The sequence below is a fragment of the Ptychodera flava genome, chromosome 10 (genome assembly GCF_041260155.1).
Source record: "Ptychodera flava strain L36383 chromosome 10, AS_Pfla_20210202, whole genome shotgun sequence".
Lineage (NCBI taxonomy): Eukaryota > Metazoa > Hemichordata > Enteropneusta > Ptychoderidae > Ptychodera > Ptychodera flava.
In genome coordinates, this window is record NC_091937.1 from 34,009,792 (window position 1) to 34,029,447 (window position 19,656).

The 19,656-nt window shown below is 36.3% G+C and overlaps 1 protein-coding gene across 2 annotated transcripts in view; it reads right to left on the minus strand.

Moving 5' to 3' along the window:
• Positions 1–1,068: 1,068 nt before the first annotated feature.
• LOC139142591 (armadillo repeat-containing protein 2-like) overlaps positions 1,069–19,656 on the minus strand; it is a 51,155-nt gene continuing 32,567 nt past the window's right edge. For both annotated transcript variants that reach the window (XM_070712576.1, XM_070712575.1), the window contains 10 exons: positions 18,888–18,990; positions 17,895–18,067; positions 17,003–17,199; positions 15,995–16,235; positions 13,213–13,381; positions 12,568–12,690; positions 11,910–12,023; positions 11,130–11,262; positions 10,342–10,502; positions 1,069–7,281 (listed from right to left, as the gene is read on the minus strand). In XM_070712576.1, coding sequence (XP_070568677.1) covers positions 7,127–7,281; positions 10,342–10,502; positions 11,130–11,262; positions 11,910–12,023; positions 12,568–12,690; positions 13,213–13,381; positions 15,995–16,235; positions 17,003–17,199; positions 17,895–18,067; positions 18,888–18,990 — 1,569 coding nt within the window. In that variant the 3' untranslated portion in view covers positions 1,069–7,126. The remainder of the gene's footprint in view (positions 7,282–10,341; positions 10,503–11,129; positions 11,263–11,909; positions 12,024–12,567; positions 12,691–13,212; positions 13,382–15,994; positions 16,236–17,002; positions 17,200–17,894; positions 18,068–18,887; positions 18,991–19,656) is intronic.

The window sequence follows — 19,656 nt, forward strand, 5'->3', positions numbered from 1 at the left end:
AATCATAGGAATCGGTTTGTCTACATTCGTCCATCAGTTGACCGCTGATGGCGCTCTGTCGGTATCGGTGTTCTGACTGGAGGTGGAGTTGAAAGTACATAGTGTCAATAAAGTTTACTTTAAGCATACTCTACGGTTCTATGCTTGAATGATATAGAAGGAAAGAAATGCCCCGATACAGTGACTTTTCTCATTTACAGTAATGTGTGTCTTGAAGCAGAAAGTATGGCAACTTTGGTTTCAGTAGACTGAGCCTCATCTGGGGCAGTTTTTTGGTCATTCACACATTTTACAACACTTCTAGTCTTCTGATCTTGTGGAGTCATTTTGAAGCCGGCATAGTTCATGAAGTTCTCAACGTCTTACTTTTGTGAAAATAGTGTTAACACAGTATGCAGTGGTCGTTTTACATTTCAAATATTGGTTATTTCTCTAAATCTCAAACTTGCACGGTTAACCCCTGACGTAGGAGAATGGTTGAAAGTTTCCCTAGGAAAGTTTGAGCATTAAAGTTGTTAACACACCCGCTACTAGGTGTTAAAGGACAAATCTGCATCAGCTTCAGTTTCAGATGAAAATCACTGTGCGATGATAATCATCGCACGATGATTGTGGCATGCTTTATTGCAAATTGAACGGTGCATTTATATGGGATGGACCATTAGAATTGAGAGGGGATGGTCAAAGATAAAACACTTACAAAGGAAAAACATTTGCAGCCAATCCGGTTTCAGGAAAAAACATGTAAACAATCATATTACATTGGTCGAAGAAGGGTGGAAATTCAGAAAACAGTTATGCATGCTATGCAAATGTTAAAAGAAAAATTTTAAATTTTGACACACTAGGAAGAATTTTGACCACACCTACAATCTAATGGTCCATTCGTAGGGAGAGGATACCGTATGTTGATGGCTCGTTGAAAATTTACATATATATCCATTTATGGTAAAAGATACTTGTCAATCATGTCAAGGAATGCCTATAGCAATACACACAGTTGGTGGCGCTCTCTTCGGCCAGTGCGCGAACTCCTTCAAAGACACACTGACTTACACAACTCATCAATCATACTGTATCTTCCTTTATTTTCTTGAAAGCAGATAAAAACCCTTACAACAACGTCTGAAGACATTTTCTTTTTTCACACTGTACAAACAAAAGAATTGGAACCACAGAAAAAATTGTATTATAACAATACACAAAAAATTTGGGGGAAGCTTCATTACAAAATCCAGACGACGGAACAGAGATTTTTTTGCAATCTAAATACAGACACAGCAAGCTATGTACAAAAATATACACACTGTAACTCTAGGCATCGTGCCAGCATTAAATATCACCCTAATTACAATTCCACTGCAGAATTTATAGAATTATTTTTCATATTCATAGTAACAAATACACTTAGTTTATAGGAAATTAGTTATACGCATTTGATATTTGTTGAAATAAGACATAGCAGACAATTAAAGCATCAGAGACAAGACCAGCTTGACAAAAAAGTCAGTGAAACAACATATTTATCGCGAGAAACTCAGAAAATCGGTTGGTTGTATATGATACAGAAGAATGGACGGGAATCTTACAATGGAATTAAACTGTAATTATTGGTTCAAAATATGAAGCTTGTACATTCCGGAATTGTGAAAAAAACAATGTGATGTCCTTATAATTTTGTGACCAAACAGAAAAATAATCTACGCAATGATCTACGATTTCCATTGCTATTGAAAATCATCTTTCATAACCTCGACATTATATCATTATTTATGTATTATTTGGTTGAGATCGCATTTGAAAGCAAAATTGATTTATTAATAACATTCTCACAAAAATAATCCAATCAGAAGTTATCTTTATGTCATGTGACTAACCCCACTGAACTCTGATTGGCTCTGGCCACAAAACAAATCATCCAATCAGAAGCACTGTCTCTTGACAAGGCAGGGTATTTCAGTATGAAGTGGACATTCAAGACATGTTCAGCAAAACTATTCTGTTATTTTTGCATGAAACTATAGCACACGCGCTGTTAAAGAAAATTACTTTCCTAAATAACAACAAATTTCATCCTCAAATAGTTTTTTCTTACAAAAAGAGGGGAAAAATTTAAGAAATCAGAAGAGAATTTGCAGCAAGATAAAACATTTGATCTGACTGGCTAGCAGAAAATATGAAATCTGAGAGACTGGTACTAGCACATAAAACATTTGTAAATCAATCAACAGCTACTTCCTTATTACAAAATGGATGTATTATACTCACTTCTTCTCTACCACAAGATGAAAAACTATTACTTATCATATTTTAAGATCACTTGCCCTGTAAATGTTGTCCTTTATGTAGGCGTTTCTCCAGTATAATTCTTACAAAAGTGAAATTCAGTACATTTCTGCAAGTTTTATTTTCATTAAGGCGTATTGTCTACTGTTTCACAAAGTTTTACACTGTTCTTGCCCTTAAAGGCTTTCTCATGTGACCACTGTGAGGGCGCTCTCATTTAAATTGACATCACGTAAAATTTGTTTTGAATAATGGGTCTCGCTCATCTTGCACAACTTGATTCTATGTTTATTGATTGGATTTGTGAATTCTGAAACTGGTCAAGTGTGAAGAACATATAAAGATAATAGACAGTGATGAGAGAGACAACTCCAGCAGAAAAGTTAGTTGAAACGGTCAGAGGTTACAGTTCATACAAAAGGTCAAAGGTGAAGAGTAACAAATAAATTGTTTTACACTTTCATTCCTCAAGGTAGCATTATTGTACAATATATTGTGAAAGGCACTACTGACGTTTACCTAAAGTAGCCATAGTATTCAAGTTCTAGTGCTTATAAAGCTTGCACATATATTCAAGAAATGTTAAAATTTCACAATACGGTAATCGAGCACAGCTGAGTGCATCACTAGTTACCAGCAGAAAAGTATGGGTTTTACAGTGGAATGATCTGAAAGCCAAATGAATTTGTTCCTGTTTTCGTGCAATTTGACAATCTTGCGAAAGATAGTTTTTCATTTGTGATATATCAAAGATTACCTTGTTAGTTGCTGAATGTGTTTAAAAGGCACTGGATGGAACGGAACGGAATAAAAGAAAGTATATAACTGGAAAAGAATCTTCACAGAAACAAAACGTGAAAACATATTAAAATTGAGAAAAAACTTACATATTTGATCCACCCTCATCTGATTTGCTCTAAAGCCAATGAGATTGGGGTCATGGGTCAACGTTAAAAACATAGCTGTGCATGACAACTTTGAAGTTGTGCCTGAATGTGCACTAAATCCATCTGTGTGTGTGTGTGTGTGTGTGTGTGTGTGTGTATTACCCTCATGAGAAAAATAACTTACAAGAGAAAATGGTGAAGTTGACTAAAACTTGGATAATTTGTTGCATGCAAAGAGGTGAACACGTTGTTTCTACTGAAAGTTCAAATTGCAGGAAGTAGACAAGTGTTCTCACAATTACAGCAATTTTTTTTCACATGGCATGTCTGGACCTCAATTACAAAGCTGGTGGGATAAAGTATGGAATTTACAGTTGTGAACACTGAATGCGACAGAACTTATAAACACTCATGTGTTTCAAGGAAACTCAAATTGGGAATTATGTTTGTTAATAAAGTGCTAATAAGGCACAAAAATGTTTATTTTTGAATAGTTAAAGAAATCTGAAGTATTAGTGCTGGTACGTGCTCGTACAAATGATGGTAAAAGGTATTACAGATGACAATTGGATGTTTGAATCAGGGTGTTTACAGATAGTAATAGGAAAGTTTGTGTTGGTTAAGGCAGGTGTAGTTGATACTAGGACGGTTAGTGATCGTAAATGCAGGTAAAGATGTTACAAGGACGGTTAGTATTGGTAAGGATGGATATAGAATGTAGAGCAAAAGTTGGCATTGGAAACGAGTGGTAAATATGATAATAGGACGGTTAGAGCTGGTTAGGTAATTGTAGATGATAATAGGAAAATGTGTGTCAGTGAAAGTAGGTGTTATTGATGGTGGGGCAGTTAGTGTTGGTGTAGGCTAGTGTAGTTGATACTAGGGCGGTCAAGTTTGGTAAAGGTAAGTGCACTGGATAGTAGGACGGTTAGTATTCGTAAAGATAGGTGCAGTTGACACTAGGATGGTTTATTTTGGTGATGGTAAGTGCAGTGTATACTGGGACGGTTAGTGTTGGTAAAAGAAGGATCACTTGACATTAGGACGGTCAGCATTGGTAAAGAAAAGTTTCTACTAGGATGGTAAGCACTGATAAAGGTAAGTATTAAAAGTCAAAACTAGGATAGCTAGTATAAGGAAAGATAGATTAACTTAAAAGTAGGACGGTTAGCAATGGTAAAGTAAGATAAACATAAAATTAGGACGGTTAGCAATAGTAAAAGAAGAACTTGTTAATACTAGGTTAGTTACTGATGGTAAAGGTACAGAACTATGGAAATATTCAATTGCATTAGATACCTAAATGGTAAAATCTCTGTGTCTAAACTAATGTCAGCCAGACAAATGATATTTGAAATTTGAAAGGAAAATGTAAAGAAGTCAGGATGAGTGAGTACTACCTAAGTCCAGATTATATAGCATTTGAAAGTGAAGGGATATTGTTTCTTATATTTTCAAGTGAAAAAAATTTACCTGGAATATCTGGTTGATGGTAGAGTGCAATAATTTAGTTGTGTAAAAAAAGGAATTGGACTGGCATGCATATTCAATTGCAATCATCTGTTGACACAAAGTTTGGATGTTAGCTTGGACCAGACTTGATAACAGGTGTAGGGAATTGAAAACAAGCCCTGGTAATCAATACAGTCTTGGAAGGTTCTGCAGCAAAGATGGCCGTGTATGGCCACTGTAGCATATTTGCCAATAACTCTGGTATGAGTTCCTCTGAACATTAACTGTATGGAACGCTTTCCCCATTGGTATGGAAAAGTTTTCCGCGGAAAAGGTCTGAAGAACTCTCTATTTTCACATTGGGATAAGGAAGGAAAGGTCAAAGAGGTAAAGAAAGGAACTGCATTCAGCTTGTAAAAAGAGGCAGCTACTTGGAGGAAGTTTGAACACTGAGTCATCTCAGGAGAGTGTTTAGAGTAGTTGGACTGTGGATGTTAAATCAGCTAAGTACTCAACAAATGCAATCATTTGGACAAGGGATTTGGAGAACTTGACTTAAGATGTGTTTCTTTGGCTCAGCACCACACAGATGATATCATTTGAATTGCAATATCTCATAAAACGGGTTGGAGAAATTGGACAAAGAATATCTCATGAAGTTATTTTTGACAACATCTCAGAACACAGGTTTTGACGAGTTGGTCCATGGATGCGTTGTTTGTTCATCAGAATGAGACTAGGACGGAAGTAGCATTTCAAAATGTCAGGTTTCTGAATGAAGTTTTGTCTGTAAGTTTGAACAAGAGTGACTGTTGCATTTTACTGTCTTCTGAGCAGGAGTACTTATATTCGCATCACAGAGATCAAGGTGAAATTTCTGTGTCTCAAGTGAATACATGGTATCTAGGCATATTTTCAACAGTCTTTGCAATGTATGGTGTTCTTTCATCTAAAGTGGATCCATTACACCTCAAATAAACTTGAATCTTCTCCCCCTCCCTCTCCCCTCCCCATTTTTCTTTTTAGAAGTCCAACTTTGCTACCTGAAACAATAGGGCTATACCACATTTGGAGGGGGAAATTGAACGACGGGAACTAAGATGCAGAAAAGGGTCAGTGCCAAAGAATACTGAGTAAATAGATGCTTGTTTACAAAAGTTTGTATAAACATTTAAAAGAAGATTTTGAGGACGGCTTAGATGGAGTGGAACGCATACTAAGATTTCAATGGAAGATGCTGTGTTCTCTTCTTGAACAGATGGATGAATGTGTCACAGATGTTGGATGAAAAGTACAGAGGAAGGGGATTCCCTTGCAAAATGGAGGAACTGTGAGACTGGTGCCAGTTTCGACTTGTAATGTTTGAGAGGGAAGAGAAAACAAAACAGCAAATGAAAACTGAAATGAGAGTCCAAACAGAACAAGGCTTGAAGAGGTACGCACGTTAGAATTGGTTTGCGACCCTGACAAGGATTCATTAAAACTGTATGGAGAACACAAACAGTTTACGAAGAAAATGCACAGCTTCTTCTATCAGCTTATATTTGAATCAATCTATTTACCTGTATGAGCCTGACCGGACAAAAAAAAAAATTCGCCCCAGTCCTCCTGAGAGTGACTGATTTGGATATATTTTTTGTCCGGAAAAGGCTTGCACAGGTGAACTACCAACTGATATCACTAAAGACTGCACAATTGTAAATAACTAAACATATGACACGTAAGTGCAAATTTCATCTCACACATGGTTTCATAGATCAGTGCAAATTAATCTCACTCATAAATTTAAAAAAAATGCAAAAAATTATTCAACTAAGGCCAACAATCTAGAATGGCTGTGCAGTACCATAGAGGTTTTACCAGTCAGTTTAGTCTAATCCCAAAGTTTGGAAATTTTTTCCCAAAGGTGGGTTATCAGAACCATTCCTGGACTTTGCAAATTTGAATGGAAAATGATCATTATGTAACGCGACAAATGTACACATTTTGGTCACGTTTTCTACTGGCATTTTCTAGCTCACAAACCAGCTGTGTCTGAACACAGCTTGGAGAGCATTGCATACGGGAGAGCTAGCGGACTCTGAATTGTTGATACCTCAGTAACATTAACGCTGCAACATACAGCTTATCTTTTGTTATCAAAAAACATTTGGTGATCCCCCCAACCCTACCCCTTCCCCCTTGTAATTTATACAGCATAACAAATATTATGGTATCAAAGTTGAAGCATTACAACTGAAATAACCCCCCCCCCCCAAAAAAAAAAAAAAAAAAATCAAATAAACTCATCAGCATGGTCTCTTGTCAAAGATTTTCAGACTACACACCGGCACACGTATCATGAGAGAAACATCAGCAATATGGATAACATTAAGTACTGGAGACCATTGTAAAGATACTTCGAAAAAAAAAAGATAATTTTTGTCACATTTTATAAGGATCCGAAGCAAGTTAAGATATTCTTTCTCTGGATGGAGGGTCGGAGGAGACATGACGTTGCATTAGCTTGGTTGTTCTAGAGGAACCAGATCTGTGTGATGTTTCTCGATCCGATTCAGCAGTTGCTGGGCAACAGGGCAGAAATCCGTCTCCCAGAGTGACCGCAGCAATTCCCGGGTTTCCTCATCGAGATCGGCATCGAGGGCTGCCTCTTCATCTGTAAGATAGAAATATCAATGAACCTTGTGGTGCTATGAGTGGCTCACATATTCCACATAGGAGAACAGAAACTGGTTGAAAGCAATACACAGTCATCCAACTTGTGAGACAACATTCTTTTAAGCGTAATTAATGCGCCCTTCTGTCCCATTCATCAAATCACAGATATTCATTCTCTCCTGTAGCAATTTTGCTACAACACAGAATGAATAGCTGCATTCTCGCTACCTTAAATATAATTTTGCCACCTAAGTGAGTCACTAAAGTCTCAGGCAGTCCACCATATTTTCATATGGTGGATTTTCTGCAGATTAAATAAACAATTTACTGAAGATCACTGGAGCAAAAGTAAAGTTATACCAGAAATGCTTGAAAAGGTGTAAAAATGCATGAGTTTTGCCATGACAGTGATTACATTCATCTTTAAAGTGTTTATGTGATCACTATCTAAAACCCTTCTGTGAAGACAAGTCAACTGTTTACCCACAATGCATTTCAATAGTATGCAGTTTGCCCTCTAGCAAGAGACAAAAAAAATTATATTTATGCCAAGTAAGATTATAAAAATACCGTCAATGACGCTGTACCTTCTCTAATGTGTGGCCAGGTCAGGTAATTGGTTGTTGGCATGGAGTTGTTGGTAAATAGTTGATGATGTAGGGGCATGAGGTGGGATATGGACCCAAAGAACCCAAAAGATGATTAAATACATCAATCAAAAAAATTCTAAGCTACATTATAAACTGCCTAAAGATAGTTCAATGTGGAAAAAAGTTAAACAATTCAGAAATAAGAATTAACAGTCCAAATAGTAATGACGCACTTCCTTACTGACCTGAGTGCATGTGAAATACACAACCTGGCATCTGTAAATTAAATGTATACCAAGTGATCATTTCAAGTCACTTTTAACTGTTTTTAATGGATTTTCCAAAGAGTCCTGTGGAAATGATGAAAAACGCTTATCTGGTCTTGTGTTTGTATAACCTCATGGCTGATAAAAATAGTATTGAAAAAAAATTGAAAGTGAAGAAATTACTGTTTTTAATAGGCATATTTTCCTTGAAATACATGACCGTGTAAAGAATATATGCTAAAAGTGTTTAAGAGTAAATTTCTTTTCAAAAATAATTTAATTTGTGACCAAAGGATTTTTATTCTTTGAGTTTACAAATTCAAACATTGCAATTTGTTCAATCATCTTGTGCAGTGCAAAATTTATAAAATGACTGAAAAACAAAAAAAAATTGGCAGAATTACAGTCTTTGTGATGTTAAATTATGGGTTGACATCACGATAACTTAATCTGTTTGAAGTACTAATATACTATAATTTAAAAAAGAAAAGTTCATGCAGAAACGGTAAAATATATTGTCAGCAATGTAGTGTTAATTTGCCTTTACATCAAAATATGCCTCTGCTGGATACCAAATATATAGGGTGAAATATCAGCCATGTTCAGCAAAATCCACACAACAGCATTGATCCTTTTCTAATTTGATTTGATTTGCTTATGTTATCCTTGTATGACAGTCAGTACAATATGGAACTTGAACACAACACAGTGAATAAGTATGCTGTAAATGAAATGGTGTGGCTGCATCCACATGCAGCAATAGGATTGCCTTGTCTCTCACCCCTCATTTCCAACCTGTCCCATCCCTGAAAAAATAGTTTGGTCTTATATTTATAATGTTAATAATTTCTGTATTTGTTAAAATGTGCGCATCTCAAAAACTTTTGATCATAAACATTTTCATTGTTTTTTATAGCTGACCAATCAGTTAACCTGTTTATTTTGAATATTTGCGCATTTTTCCTCAGTATTTGACATTTTCTGAATACCTTCTTATTCAGTTTGTCATTTTCTAAAAGTTTAAATGCTCCATTGTGTGGTCAAGCTTTCCACAAGCATCAAATGTGGTACTTCATATAGGAGGGTCTGCCTCTAGAGGGCGGGCATCATGAACAGTGTTTGTTGGTTAATTCCTCCACGTAAACTTCTGATTGTACTGTAAACATTGAACATGGCCGACGTCCGATTTTCCTGTCTAAAACTTTCACTCATTTTCGTTCATATGACTCTGAAACTCCAGGAAACGATTGGAAAGAAAGGGTTATCTTGAAATATGAGGTACTCGCCGATATTTTGCAAAATTAAATGAGAAAAATGCAAGGAAAATTCCGACAGGCTTACACAATGACAGTTTTCAGACTCGGAGGCATATGATCATCTCTGCAGATTATGCAACAGACCCAGATCACGTGAGGCCATGAGGGGATATCCACGCAACTCAGTACCAAACACTAGCGCTCACAGAGTGAGCAAACACAAAGTGAGTACCCCTAACGTCAGCTCAGTAGTCTGTAATAGATTGTAGTCAACTAAGAAACCTTGGAGAAAGGCTTAACACTGTGGCTATGCCGCTAAGTCCCTTTTGATTTTTGTCATAGCTCAAAATCGTTCTCCCAACTCAACCTGAGCCATGAACACCCCCACCAGTTTATGATTGACCCATCACAATGGCATGACGTCAACGGATCTTGACAGACGGAAGTCTTGACAGACGGAAGTTCTTGACAGCAGCATATTGGTTTTCAACTCTAATACCTTCTCTGTCTATAAATAGACACGAGAAGGTAATAAAAATCAAAGTATGCTCACATTATTTTTGTAATTATCATCATTGTAGACACCACTACCAACATCATCATCATCATCATCATCATCATCATCATCATCATCATCACTACCTCATCAGCATCATTAAATTCTTATCATCATTATTATCATTGATCAGAATTGTTATTACAGCCGTCATCACACTATCATCATCATGATCATTATCACAACTCATTGCCATCAAAACCATCTCATCATCATATCATCATCATCATCATCATCATCACCATCACAGCTATCATTATCATCATCATCATAATGGATATCATCATCATGAAATTAACAATTACAATGTACTACAAATTATCTGACTGTCTTTATCATTTAATCTACCTTAATTCTAATCAGTTAATCTTCCCTAACTTTCAAACTTACCTAGGTACTCCAGCAGCAGATCTATAAGATCATTTGTCTCCTTGTCACCAAACGAAATGGATGAGCTTGTAATCTTTTCACTGTAGTTCCAGAGTGTCATACAGACCATACCGGCTAACTGCCAATCATTGCGACCGAAGTCATGCAACACATCAATCAATCTAAAAAACAACCAATCAGAGCCACGATTAAAGCATTGATGGTAGTGGGGAATGCTATCTAACAGGAACAGCATTACAACCATCGTATTGAATTGTTTCATTATTTTTCCACATGTCCACTGTATATTGATACAGGTATTAACATTCGCTCACCTTCGACTTGGAGACTGAACGTATACTGGCATGGACTTATAGAACTTCTTACATCACAAAATAAACACATATCACCCAACCGTTCTTATATCTATCAAAAGCATTCACGAAAGGAGAGGATTTTTCTTGCAAGGGATTTTTCCGGTCTGACAGTGAAATTATAATATAAGTATTTTCAATTTCATGAAAGCACTGCATTGTTATTGTTTAATTGGTGCATCACTTTATCTGTTTATGATTTTTTTATTCATAAACTTTGTAAAATTTTGTACTTCCAAGTTTTGAAATGATCTGTGCATTATATCAAAATTGCAATAAACATGAAATGCTGATGTTTTTTTTCACTATTCAGCTTAATTAATATCCTTGGAGTCTAAAAAGATTTAAAATAGTATTATTCATATCTATTCTGTTCTAAAATGGGTGAAGTACTCTAAAAGGAAAGATACTATCTACTTTTTGCTTTCATCTTACTTTTTAATTCCTCCTTCATCTCTGAGCTTAGGTCGGTTCATTTCATCCGTCATTAGGTTAATCAGAACACCGCACGCAATGTAGACAACCTCTCGGTTTCCAGCATCCAACAATGTGATCATCATTTCATCAACTGTGGACAAAAAACCAGGAATAATTAACGTTTGGATTTTTTCAGAATGATTTTGTGGAAAAAAATACCTCTGCCTTATCCTTGGTTAGGGCATTGTACAGTATATCATGTAAATCCTTTGACAGAGCACTACAACATTCTGCACATTGTCTGTATGACGTTTATCAATTAATGTAGAATGCGCCTCAGGGACAGATATTTGGACTCTCAAATTTTTCTGTTCTTTTCTGATCTACCACTTGTGGGGGCTCATTTTAAAGCTCATGGAGTAAGAAAAATTTTCACTATCTTAGTTTTTCGAAAATCCAAAATTTTATTTTTCTCCATAGAGTCAACACAGGGATGGTGGCCATTTTGAATTTCAAACATCGGTAAATGTTAGGTAATTTGTTTTTCTTGTACCAACTTTTGCACGGTGACCCCCTGATTTTTATTCTTGATTTGGTTAGAGCATGGTTGAAACTTTCATTGAGGAAATTTTGAGCAAAAAGTTTATGTCTTGCACTTTCAAGTAGCATACTACCTTAAAAGAATACAACTACATCTCAGAACATACTGCATTGATATCTCCATTAAACATTATGCATAATAGCACAGAAATTTTATTCCATAATTATAAATTAACACCAGGAAGAATTTCCAGTTACCTTTCTTCTTAGAGATGTACTCTCTGACGGACAGATTCCGGGATAAGTTACCAAACACTCTGGAAGCTTCAATCATACCATCCATGTTATCTGTCATCAAGACCTTCACCAGTACTGTAAGATTGAAATGAAAAGGTTTGAATTATATTCGATGCAGACCAAAGTCACCCACCATGGGCAAATCCTATGAACCCTACTACTGTCATAATTTGGAAGAATCCTATTGTTTCTTATGGTGTGGTAGGATACACGTACAAGGAAATGAGAGTGATAGGGTATTAAAAGACATATAAATCATGTTATCTGTTTGTAAAGGTATTCAGTAACACAAATCAATGTACATAGTTGTCAAGTGATAACTGAAATAATAATTATTTTACATTTTTGTGAAATGAAAGAGATTTCACATTAATGTCTTTCTAAAATTGTTGTTTTACTTTTAAAGGTACTTGTTAATCTCTGTTTTCTTGACTGGATTGAAATGTGTTAACTTCATGTTCTTGTCTTTTTTATAAAATGTAAAGTAAATGGTGTTAACTGGTGAGTTACAAATTGAATTTACTGAATGTGGTTTTCTCCCTGACTGAACATGTTTTGGTAAAGCAAATATCCCTTTGGTCTCAGAATTCAGCGTACGTTAAGACATTTGTGTACTCACACTCAGCGATTTCCAGTTGCCTGTCATTTATTGATGTGTTCCTCTGGCCATAATAGGATAAATTGTTAATGGTTGCCACGGTGTTCAGCACCAACTCCTCACACTCAGCGACATCTTTGAATTCTGGAGAGAGAGAGAGAGAGAGAGAGAGAGAGAGAGAGAGAGAGAGAGAGAGAGTAAATAAGCTATCATAATCACTGAACAAAATAAACTTTACAAACTTTGAATATAATGAGTAAGAATATGAAGAAAAATCACTTGACAGTGAATACTCTCTCAGCAAGATTTTTAAGATTATTTTCAAGATTCATTTTACAATATACAGATTCTTCTAGAAACTATTCTGTACATTCAAACCAGTTTGATAACTTCCCCTTGTTTTTTATATGGAAATGCCACTGACACACACATAACACACATGCCTACATGCTAAGCACAGATAGACATAGAGCAGTCATTTTGCTCAGGTTGGGGAACCCTGGTAACACTTCACCTGTCAACTAACCTGATTGCATTGATATACAAAGGGGAACTCCACTAAAATGACAAGGGAACCCTGGTAACATTAACCTGCCGACCACACTTCACAAAAACACTGCTGACGGACAGACAGACAGACGGACAGACATACATTTGTATACTTACCTAGTATTTGCAGAAGGAGACTAACACAGTCGTTATCAGCTGCAATGACCGGACCAATATCTTGATTTATTGATAAATTAGCAATCACACGCACCAGTTTGATTAAGACATCCTCTGTCTTGCTGGGCGATTTCTTCTCTTTTTTGGACGGAGATTTATCATGTTTGTTCTGCAAATAAAGAGCTTGGCAATTATTCTAATGCAATTTGCGAACTTTAATGAAGAAAATTCCTACTCATCAATGATGGGAACCTTCTGCAAATAAAAGACAAAGCTGTTATTAAAAATTGATGATTTCACTAATAACTAATGTAATGAAATTATTGTTTGATTTTGAAGAGCAAGACTGTGCACTCTAAAAGTCACCCTGCCTTCAATGCTGTCATTACCCCTTTTTTTGTAAAGAGGTCTGATATCATCATCCAAAACAAAAGAATTGGATCGAACCATGTTAGTGAAAGGATTTACAGACCCATAGACACAGTTCGCAAAATGCGAAGCAGCTGTTGTTTTTCTCTCAACATGTTTGCTGCTGAGATAGGGACTGTTCTGGGAATATTATCCTGATAAGGTTTAAGCCGTTGAATTTCAATTTAACCATTTGGGCACCAAAGTCAATTTTTGTTGCCTTTATAAAATATACCCCGTCAACTTTTTTTAGATTTTTGCCAAAAGGGTTTGTTGGGCAGGTAGTAATCTGGTTTGTTCAATATTCCCTGAAACAATTTCATAATATATTTCATTAAAGTTTGTTATGCATTGTCATCATAATCTTTATTTGCTACATGTTCATATCTTTTTCCAGATTCTGTTTTCAATTTTTTCAGAACATGAAGAGTCGCAGATGTTGCAAATACTTCTTGATCATAGTTGGGGGAAGTGTCAAACATTTAGAAAAGTTTTGAAAAAACCAACATCACAAAATGATATCACAAAATTGACATAACATTTTTGGTCAGAAACCTGTATTATCTACGATAATTGGCAATTTTTGAAATCAATACCATTCACACGTTCTCCAATGGGGCACTAAACATCTCAAAAAAACAGGAATTATCGGAGAATGGTCATGAACAACATCAAACATCAAACAGTTCATTAATCGTTCAGGCATCATCAGGTACAAATTTTATTGTTCAACAACATAGTTCAGGAATTATGAATACTTTGAATCTATAAAATGGCAATCAATATCCTGTAATAACTATTATCAGAATTGCACAATCAATTATTTTTTACAAACAGGAAGATGACTAATGTTAGCCAAGGACCCAAAACACAATACATCCATTATCATCTGGCTGTACATTACAATTTGTGAAAACACATTGATTGGTTTCTCTTTACTCACCCATAATTCTGAGATGCATTATACTCCAAAAAATTTGCATAATTTTTTTCAAATAAGTTTGCAGTGAGATCTCAGAGCTCAATATTTTTTTATCAATTTTGATCTAAATTTTATCACTTCTGTTCTATGGCAGTAGCAAGCAACACAAATACTACAAAATATTACATACAAAACATAATTTTTGGGGTCTACTGCATCTATTCATATCTGACCTACAGTTTGACACAGTGCTAACAGTAGCACTAACAGAACTGTGCAGTTCCCATTAATGCCAGGGACGGAACATTTTGGATCTCTGAAACAGCTGGTGATTTGATTACAACGCTCTACATGAAAGGACAGCAACAATATAAAACCATCAAAACCCATTAAAACTTGCTCTGCCATAGATTATCATCACACTGTGTCCGTAATGAAAGAGATACCTTATTTTCTCAGTTATTTCATTTTCTTTTCTCTAATTTCACACCAGTCTATTGGATTGAGATTGAATCGTGTTATTTTCAATTTTCACTGTGAATAGTATTACTGCTGCTCTGTGATAAGGCATAGCACTGGCAAATTTCAATGAAATAGGAACAAGCTATGCAATTACATGCATTATTATTCGACAGATGTGCCATATGCAAAAACGATGACTAGAGTAAACACTCAATACAATATTTCACGTACAGAATCAAATAAAAAAACATTATTTGAAAAATATTTGTAGTAGTATCATTTTATCAGTATGCATATGTAGATAATGTTATCAGGATTTCATCAGAGTTAACTTTAATTATATAATTGATTTATAAAACATTCAGTTTCCTATGGTAATTCCGATCTGATGGAAAATCCCATTAATTTTCTATTTGTCCTGATAGCATGGAGTTTGCACAAAAGAAGAAGACTAGTCTACAGTCAACATTTTTAATTCATACGGCATGGAATAACATTCAGACTGTACAGCGATTGTCTGTAACTGGTCTGGTAAGCAGCAGTTTAAGGTAGTATGCGCCTGGAAAATGAAAGACTCAAAATTTTGCTCAAACTTTCCTGGATGAAACTTTCAACCATCTCTTATCAACACAACAATAAATCGGGGGTCATCATGCAAAGTTTGGAACTAGCAAAACAAATTGCCCAACATTTTGTGATATTTGAAATTCAAATGGCTGCCATTCCTGTGTTAACTCTATGGGGGAAAATTAAATTTTGGATTGTCGAAAAGCTAAGATAGTGAAAGTTTTTCTTTCTCCAAGAGCTTTAAAATGAGCCCCCAAAAGTGGTAGATCAGAAAAAGAATTTAGAAATGAGAGTCTGGCTATCTGTCCCCGAGGCGCGTTCTATCTTAAGCATGTGAAATGCCATTTGGGCCCCCTTAGTTGATAACTGAAAGAAAGGATTTGGAATGGGTGAAACTGTCTATAGATTCAAAAGGAGCCTCACCTTTATATCAATTTCAAAGTAAGTCTTGAAAACATCAAGCAATATCGCCATGCACCTGTCGGTGTCTTTGAGACTAACTCGAGCGTCGTCGTTCTTGGCGGTCAGGTTACCCAGGACGAAGCACACACGCACGACAAGGTCGCCTTTGAGTCGGTGTCGGTGTAGTAGATCTAGGAAGGACTTGAAACACGTCGGGTATCGTGACAGCACGTAACAGCAATCGTGGTTCAGCGTTAACTTACTGTAAAGTGATAAGATGAGACACGAAAGCAGGAAAAAAATGTATTATTAGTAAGTTTATCAAATATATCAAGAATATTGCTCTGAGTCTTTCTCATGACTGTAATATGCTAATCTCTAAAGTGCCTTTCGCTGTAAATAATATGAAGTTCTTACAAAAATACCACAAAAGATGCACAAGGACACAATGTCTGAGTGCACTTTTTGCTGTATTTTCGAAATAAATTGATAATTGTGCATCTTACAATCATGACAGGGGCATCAAATAGGCTGAGTATTGGCTGCTTTCAGACAATGTCAACAATTATCTTGTATATATCTGGATAGCCTGTGCACTAAAGCACGCAAGACATATTCTGGCAAACGGACAATGACTCCCTTGAAACCATTAAACTGTGAACGCATAAAGGCAGCCATAGAATACATATCCACGACGCCTTGAAACAGTAAAAGTTATTGCACACAAAAAATATTGTTCTCAATGGTAGAACACCCTCCTCCCCATTTGAAGTCGGAAATAGTATTTTTCTGGTACATAGAAATTACACCATTCATGTCATGGAGCGAGCTTATATTGCAAAAATGTTTCTGAATTACCACATGTGAAATTTCATGTACAACTTGAGTCACATTTGCATATTGTGAGAGGCTGATTGGTTTTGATTTTTTTCAACATGCCATTTTACTTTTTCCAGGATTTCACGAAGTGATTTAAATTTCAAGCCTCTGCTGGAGTGTACAAACAATGATAGGAGTAATATGTCTTACCTGAGAATCCTAGAGATGTTCAACATGAGGTCGCTGTCACCTGGGTAGCTTTCCATCACTTTACACAGCTCCTGAACGACCTGACATGCAATGAACCTTGACCTGTTGGCCCCGAGGTCAGCCAGATTCCTATACGTTGCTGTCACTTGCAGTAACAGATTTGGTTTCTGATCTTTGCTTTTGTCACCCTCCATGTTCTGTGATTAAAAAAATTCACTCAGTAAAGATGACACTTAAATAATACCGAAAATTTCTCCTTTTGGAACATCATACAGCTCCTGTTCCCATATTTGGTATCATCACAGCCATATTAGGAAGTCAGCTTGCATTCAAATGTGATTTACAACATTGTTGGTATTGTATTTGCATATTCATACATGTTGATTTCAAGTCTCTGATGATACTCTATTACAGCATATATGTGTTTCATCATTGAGTTCTTATTTATTCACCAATACTTCTATTTTTTGCAGTGAAGGAAAAATTGACCATTATTCCATATGAGGGCTTCATTCAAAGGTAGAGTGACCTAGATTTCCTCACAGCCCCTGGCTTGTTACACAGCTTCTAAGATCTCACTCACATTGATGTAACCCTACACAGTCAGGCTGCATAGGCCCTAAGTCTGATATACAGTAAACCAACGCCTTGCTCTTTGCTGAGCTGGCCACACTAGTGTAAACACAGCTCAAAATCTGGGCAGCAGAGGGCCACACTGCATAGCCAATCAACAAGGGGCAGTGAGAGAGTCTAAGGCTTAACTCTATTGACAGGAAAATACACATCTTATACTGCATATAGAGATGGTCCAAGGTACGGACAACAAAGGGTGCAAATTAACCCAAATATTTTTTTCAGTTTTGTCTATAACACTGATAGCAGTTCAACTTACTGAAGTATTGATGGCCACAAGTAGCCTAGCCAGGGCCTCCACACAGCCACACTCAGAGAGTTCCTTCAAGAGTGACGTGTTACCAGTCAAGAATTTCAACGCTCCAACACAGTAGACGAGAGCCTCACAGGCTGTATGGTGGTCGGTTTCCTTGACGATATCTAAGATTAAATCTGAAAGAGAAAAGAAATTCTGGTCAGTCAGCATCAAGTTCACTTGGCAGGGTACAATATCTTGCCACACCCTCACTACTTTGGATGGTGCAGAGGCATGCAACATACTAGCATATACCTCTGTGAGAGTGAAATTTGTGGTCTACAGTCTGCGGTCACAGTGACTCTGAACAGCAGACTGTTTTTGTGTAGGGGCTGCTTGTCTGATGCAACTTTTTCAACTATGTAATATGGACTGTGTAAAGATATATAAGCCTAGATAGTAGATTTATACATGATAGTGTTTTCTTGGTGCCATCATGTGCCATACTACAATGTTGTAAAATTGCAGTACCAAACATACTGTGAACACGTATAAAATATCACGGAAAGTTTTCAGCACTGGAGGAACATAATAATTCATTATGGCGCTGGACATTTTTGGTGCTTAAGGTTACCAAGGGATTAATTTACTCGTCTCAATTCTACGATCTATGCTTTGTGAGTGCTTTTATCTGTAGTGCTTTATTTCTGCATAATGCAGCCCCTTAGTATAAATTACAATACTTTACATATCTTCCAGAGACACACTATAAACAGACGACTGTGTCATGGACATATTAAATCTACAGAAAGTGTGGAACAAAATGGCAATAATTGAGAGAGCTAAAAGTTTACAAAAGGCATGAGTGGGTGCTATCCAACTGAAGTTGAGTTCACAAAGCTGACAGTGAATCTCCTCACCATCACACTTTGGTATGGTCCAATTGTGTTCAATGTGCATGTTGGCTCTACTCACAGATAGATAGGGGTGACAGCCCCCAGCATTTGCCGTACTTACCTAGAAGGTTATGTTGCATGAACAGTGTATCATTTGTCTCTTCTCTGCTCACTTTGAAAATCAACTTGCAGACGTTTGTTAAATTATTGCCACTAACTTTGAACTGCAAACAAGAAAAGTGAAAGAACTGTAGTAAAAATACACCATGCAGGAATTTGTGTGTGAGAACTCTAGAAGTGTACACTGCTCATTTCATATTATCATACAAAGTGACTTTCCATGGTAAATACGACATAACTACAAACAACTACCATCTTGTGACAAACTTTCAACATTTTAATCTTTAACAATTTTTATGACAAGAAGCAACCAAAGTTTTTCATTCCCATCTTGCAGCATTGCGAACCCAAAAATACTTGACTTATTAGGAACTATTCAGTACAAGTTGACATATTGCGACTACGAATGTAAATAGGTGCTTCAATGCACGCAGTTATACTATAAATAATAACAGTTCAGGCTTTTTTGGCAAGCCAGATTGAGAAATTGTGTTATGGAAAACTGATGGATTACATGTCCTGTCTATATAGTGTAACACAATGTTCACTGAAACAAGGGGCAAATTTTGGCAAGCTTGCAATACTGTGTGATGGCTACAGGTAGCTGCTGTCATGTAAAATTCATGTGTAATCTTTTACAGCATTACCTATTTTTCTAAAAATTCAACCACATCTGCTCAACAAAAAATCCAGTTGGTTTCTCTGACGTGATAACCTGAACAATTATCTGACAAAAAGCACTGGAAAAGTAAACACGAGTTTGTACAATG